This window comes from Equus asinus, chromosome 10 (assembly GCF_041296235.1).
Source record: "Equus asinus isolate D_3611 breed Donkey chromosome 10, EquAss-T2T_v2, whole genome shotgun sequence".
In the NCBI taxonomy this organism is placed as follows: domain Eukaryota; kingdom Metazoa; phylum Chordata; class Mammalia; order Perissodactyla; family Equidae; genus Equus; species Equus asinus.
In genome coordinates, this window is record NC_091799.1 from 52681903 (window position 1) to 52688405 (window position 6503).

General features: G+C 52.9%; 1 protein-coding gene across 1 annotated transcript; it reads right to left on the reverse strand.

Annotated features, from left to right (window-relative positions):
* Positions 1 to 3487, reverse strand: LOC106846889 (small nuclear ribonucleoprotein E). The gene is given in 6 exon segments (XM_014865942.2): positions 1 to 65; positions 68 to 166; positions 169 to 207; positions 210 to 254; positions 257 to 333; positions 3312 to 3487. Coding segments are annotated over 6 exon segments (501 nt in total).
* Between the last annotated feature and the right edge of the window lie 3016 nt (positions 3488 to 6503).

The window sequence follows — 6503 nt, forward strand, 5'->3', positions numbered from 1 at the left end:
TCACTTCATCGAGCATTTCCCACTGGAGACGCTTTGGAGCAAAGTAAGAGCATCTCCTTTTAGCAGATTCGACCGAGTGGTTTTCCTGACTTGGTTTTAGAATGACTGTCTTCTGCATCATCTAACACAAGGTTCGTATACTCCTCAGAACCAACGTCCAGCGCCACATCTGCACATTCACTTGCTCATGAAGCCACACCTGAATCAAGATCTCTCCCGCAAGTGTCTGAAGACGAGGATGATGGGCTGTGCGTCACCTGCTGCGCGTCTTGGCCCTGACCACAGTGGGAGCTCACGAAGACCACCCTAACCTGCCTGAGATGTTTTTCAATGCTGGATTTAAAGAAAAAACATCAAGTAAATGACGGTACCTTTGGTACACAGACATGGCCTTGGCAGATGCTGCTGATAGCCCCTCCCCATGTTTCTTCAACCTGCCCACAGTCCACCCACAGACAGGTCACATTACACACCAACAACTTCCAACGCGGGGTGTTCTTGGCCCAGTGTGGAGCAGACCAGAAGTGCCCGGATGTTAATGCCCAGAAGATAACCATCAACCGATGAGGGTTAAGCATTGGTGGGCATCTGCCCCCAGCCTCCTGACCCTCAGCCGGATGACTCTAGGTGTCTTCAGAGCAGAAGTCAGAAGTCACTCAGAAGATCCCAAGGGGAACAGAGACTCGGGTGCCCATAGCTGTAGCCCACTCATGGATGTGCCTCCCTTCCCTGGCTCCTTTCCCCACTCTCTCTCCTGGATTCCTGGGACTGCCTCCCACAAATTCTTGTTTGGGGGTCTACTTTTGGGGAAACCCAAAGTAAGACATGGACAAAAGGTAGAGGTGATATGAGAATGACTGCATTTTGCAAACCCTGAGGTAGTGCGTGTAAAATAGTTACTCAGCGCTGGCGTACGCGAACTCATGAATGACTGTGCTGTCTAACGTCTGCATATGTTACTCTCCGTCCTAGGAACCATCCTCGAGTTTGTCTATGAGTCACACATGTCATTATGCTCTGCATTTAGCCATTCTCAATTGAATTCTAGAATATTTTACAGTAGACGTAAGAAAGTAATAGAACCAACTTACTTGAAGTATTTTGAACCAATGTTGTTATTCCATATATCAATCAATTTTTAGCATTTCTGCTACCTTTGGGATGATGATAGCTTAACTTTAAGAAAGTGACTATTTTCTCTGACGTCTGCCTTCATTATGATTGCACAATTTTTAACAAAACAAAAATGGTACACAACAAATGCCGTTAGTTATTGTTGCTGTTGTTACTTTTTTTTATTGTGGTAAAATACACAAAGCATGAAATTAACCATCCTACCCATTTGTAAGTGTGCAGTTCAATGGCCTTGAGTGCATTCACAGCGTTGTACAACCATCTCCATCGTCCGTCTCCAGATCTTTTTATCCTGCAAAACAGGAACTCTGTCCCCATTGAGCACAAACTCCCCATCCCCCTTCCCCAGCCCCTGGCACCCACCATTCTACTGTCTGTCTCTCTGAATGTAACTATTCTAGGGACCACAGATAAGCGGGATCAGGCAATAGTTGTCCTTTTGTGACACGTGTCAGAGTTTCATTCCTTTCTAAAGTTGAATGCTAGTCCTTTACGGATGGACCACATTGTGTTTATCCATCATCCATCGATAGGCTCTTGGGTTGTTCCACCTTTGGCCTCTTTTGAATAGTGCTACTATGAACACGCGCATGCAATGTTATTGTTACTTTGTATTATTATTATTATTATTATTCATTCAAAGTCACAGAAATTCCAATATGCCAATGTTCAAACTCAGGGTGTTTTAGGAACCATTTCCATATAATTTGGGAGTATAGAGGGATTGCTCATAAAAATCAACTCCCTAAGCCAAAGGCATCTTCTGCTCGATACCCAAGACGTTGGTCCTTCTCAAAAGGAGTAGTTCTCAACAAGAAGGTTGACTTAGCCCACTCCCCCAGGGGACATTTGACAATGTATGGAGACATTTTTGGTTGTCATGACTGGAGGTGGGGTGCCAATGGCATCTAGTGGGTAGAGGCCAGGGATGCTGCTAAGATCCTACAGTGAACGGGACAGCTTCATACTATAAAGAACGATCCGGCCCCTAAATGTCAACGGTGCCAAGATTGAGAAATCAGCCTCAAAGGATGGCATGCTTGAAGTCTTCACCACTTAACTCTGCACCAGGTCAGAAAGGCAGGAGCTGAGGTGGGACCTAAATAAGCTAAATCTAGGGTCCCAGGTAAGACACCTTGGTGACAGGCGGCTTCACAGAGAGAACAAAGAGGTATCAAGAACTGTGAAAGGTCTGGGATTTTAGCCTCCCTGCAAGCTTCCAATTTAAACCTGCCACAGTTTCACGGATGCTGGCAGAAGACACGAGACTCCAGGATCAGAGACAAAGGACTTTATCGCTCACAGTGCAGCAGGCAGCACGAACTTCGTGTTTTTGCTGGTTCCTCCCAAGTCCTATGGGGATGATGCAGGTGAACTCAGATGGGTGCTGGATGCACACTCGGTTTGCATCACAGCTGAGGAACTCCAAGCTTAGAAATCCTAGTTTTTTCCTATCTCAGAAGGAGGCGTTATCTTTACTATGTGGACAGCAAACAAACCTGCCCTCTGCTCCCCAAGAAGAAACTCTCTCTACCTTCCAAGCCTGTTTGCTGTACAAACATCCTTGAAAAGATATCCAGAACAAAAGTTGTGCATGTCCCTGCTTGTGAGCTGTACAAAAATGCCAGAGACTCAGGGAGGCTTGTCTCCCTACAGCGGTAGCACTGACGCCAGTGGGTGGTGGCTGTCATCTGTGAAGGTACTTCAGGCTGCAGGTCAAGCACAGAAAGCTGTTCAGGGTATAGTGTAGTGGTTCAGTGTGTAGACTCAGGCACCCTGGGTTCAAATCCTGCTTCTGTCTCTATTTAACTGTCCCCTTGACCTCTCTGTGCTCCAGTTTCTCCTGCTGTAAAATGAGCAAAATAACCCTATCTCATTATTATTGTAAAGTTTAATGTATGAGTTTCTATATGCAGGGGCAGCGCAGGAAGAATGAGGCCATGCCAGTGTTAACTGTCGTTATTGTTAATTATCATGATGCAGCGAAGCTTGGGGTCGTGCCTGCTTTTCTGCATTTGTGGGCAAGCCCTGTAACCCACACAGTTCTCTCAGAGTCTGTCTCAGACATTTCTGGCAGAACACGGGGCCTTTGCTCCCTCCTTCCCACACTGAGTTAAAAAACGGGTCAGCAAGGGCTGGAGTGCTGGTGGTTTCAGAATCCGGGGCGTCAGACAGACTCGGGTTTAGATCCTGGCTTTGCCACGTGCCGGCTGTAGGGCCGTGGCGAGCAGCCTCCCTGGCGGCCTCCGAGGCCGCGCTGCACAAGGCTCTGAGTGAAGGGCCAGTGGGCCTCCCCCACCGCCCCAAGGGACCCGCTCAGCACACGCTCTGCCTCATCCTCAGCCAGCGCCATTTTGATTGTCATCCTTGTCGTATTATTATTCAGCGAACACTTCTGCCTAAGGCGCCAGCCCAGAACATCTTTGCTCGTCTCCTCCAGCGCTCGGGAGCTCCCTCTGCCCCTCAGCCTCTGCACGCCTCACACTCGGGGGCCCTCTCCCCTGCTGTCTGATCCCGCGGCCTCATAGCCCGCCACACTCCCCCTGCCCCGTCTCTGCACTCAAGTCCCTCCCCGCCGTGGTCTTCACATACGCAGCACCCATCTCCACCAACCCCACCCCACTCTTCAGTCCTCCCTCAGACCTCGCCTCAATTGTCCCCTCCCCAGGGCAGCCTTCCCTGACTTCCACCCAAGACTAATCAAGTCCCTGTGTTACTATTCCATTGGTTTGGGGGTGGGCTTTTTTTTTTTTTTTTTTTGGTGAAGAAGATTGTCCCTGAGCTAACCTCTGTGCCCATCTTCCTCTATTTTGTATATGGGATGCCTGCCACAGCGTGGCTTGATGAGCCGTGTGTAGGTCCGCGCCCAGGATCGGAACTGCAACCCCAGGCCCCCAAAGCAGAGCATGTGAACTTAACCCCTGTGCCACCAGGCCGGCCCCCTTTAACATTTTCACTTGACACTCTGGGGGCCTGCCGGGTCCCCTCAGCTCCCACTGCTCCCCGCCCCCACCCAGGGCTTCCTTCTTCCAGCAACTGCATCTCTGGGGGGAAGGGGTCTCTCTCCACCGCTGAAGCTGCCGTCGCCCATGCAAAGGCTGACCAGGAATGCTGGGGATCAACACCCCCAGAGCAGCCTTCATCCAAGAGGACTGGAATTGGCGGATAAACACCCCAGCTCCCCCACCCCGCTCGGGAAACTCTGCCGAGAGCGCTCTCGACTGCCCCCAGAGGCTGCGGGCGGGACTGCGCCTAGTTGTCCGAGCGTAACTGCTTTATCACCGAGCCCCGCGTCGCGCCTCCGGCGCTTCTCCATCTCGCTCCCCAGCCCCTTCCCGCGTCTCCTTGGGTTACCTCCCAAATAAATTCCCTGCTCTCGAATTTCTGTCTCAGGGTCTGCTTCTGGGGGAGCCCAACCTAAGGCAGCAGTCTCGCTGTCGTGATGAGTTCCGTGAGTGTTTGCAGGCATCGGTCCCTCTCCGCCGGGCTGCGTCGTGTCCGCCACCGTGCCTCCAAAGCCCGCACAGAGTCTGGCACGTGGTGGATGCTCGATAGACGACCCTGAGTCTCATGGCTGAGGTGGCCAGGCTGGCAACGGGGAGCCCTGCCCCTACCCCCATCCTCAGAAGCCCCCGGCTGGAGAGCTGCAGGGCAGGGGCGAGCTCTCTTCTTCTGAGCTGTAAAGGCCAGCCTCCACCTGCCTCGTGCCCCAGGCCACACAGCCTGGACAGCTGGGTCAGAGCCCCCAGGAGCCAGGACCCCGCATGACCCTTCCAGCCTTGGGAGGACTCCTTGGGTGTCCCTGGGGCAGATACACAGAGAGGGCGTAACTCCAGTCCTAAGGCTGCAGGGCCGGGGGCACAGCTGGGATCGAATGCCATGCCCAGCCCCCTCCTGCCCTCCCTGGCATCAGATCTTCCGGGAGCTCCCTGAGCAAGAGGCTGTTCCAGGGACAAGGGTCTACCCTACAAGGCCGCAGAGCAAGCTGGTCTCCTGGGGGAGGATCTCTTCCCAGAGCCAGTGGTGACAGGAATTAGCCACAGCACCTGCGGTGAGGCTGACCCCAGGGTCTCCTGGGGGAAGAGTGTGGGACTGGAAGGAGCTGCCCTCCGATGACTCAGCCTGAGCCAGCCAGGGGACGGCAGTGCCAGGCAGGAGGACATGGCGGGGGTCCCAGGACGTCTCTCCAGCTCAGTCCTAGGGTCAGCTGGAGCAGGTTCCAGCTCTGCCGATCACAAGCTGGGTGGATCTGGGTGGGCCACTCTGGACCCCAGCCTCCTCCTCTATAAAATGAACGTAAACAGTCCCCTGCCTGTTAGGTGCAGGGGGGCTGAAGTGGGAGGTGGCAGGTCGAGCATGGCACGGTGCATGGCGCGTGGCGAGCGCTCCGAGAACACGGTTCCACTGTCTATCTTGTGTCCTTTCACTGCCGTCGACATTCCTAGAGATGCAAGCATGATGATCCTCTTTCCTCATAAGAGGAAACAGAGCCTGCACAGCCAGGACTCGAGGAAGGGATGGGGCAGGGGAGGGGGTAGAGAACCGAGTTGGGGAGGGATCTGGGTGAGGCTCCCTCGCCTACTGAACTTGGGGAGAAACCAACATACTTAGAGCATGAGAGAGGTTCCAGAATGTTCTGTTTGCTACTGTTTTGGCCCTCATGCCGATGAGAGGGGACTTCTCACCATGACAAAGACAAGGAAGCTAGCTTATGGGTGAGGGAAGGGCTCGGGACAGTGCAGACAGGAGCTGAGAACTCTATGTCTTGGCCCGACCCCCACACTCCCCAGCAGCACTGGCCACTGCCCAGTCTCTCTCTTTATATCACTCCCTCTACTGCCCAGGGCAGGAAAAAAGAAGCCTCACTACCTCTACTCCATCCCACATAGAAGTCTTGATGCTGGGCTGGGGGTCAGGGCTCTGTCTAGGAGTCCAGGAGGGCTTCCTGGAAGAGGAGCCATCTGATCTGGGCTTTGAAGGATGAAGAGAAACTTCCTAGTTAGAGAAATCGTGTGTGTGAGAGAGAGAGTATGAGTGTATAGGAGGAGGTGTTCATTTTAATTAACAAGGATTTTCTGATCTTCTGGGGACCAGGCAGTCAGGAGGCCACAGACAAGACTGAGGCACAGGCCTGCCCCAAAGCAGCCCACAGCCCAAAACGGACGATCAAATAATAGCAATAACAGTAGCAGCTCCCACATTCTGAGCACATGCTCCTGGGGTTCAGCACGTGAGAGGCACTCTGTGTTTGTCGACTGAATGAACGAGTAAATTAATCTTTCCGAAGGCAGCAAATCCTGCCCAGATTCCTGGAGATGAGAGGGAAGGCACACAGGCCGAGGGGGCTGCATGTGCAAAGGCCTGGAGGT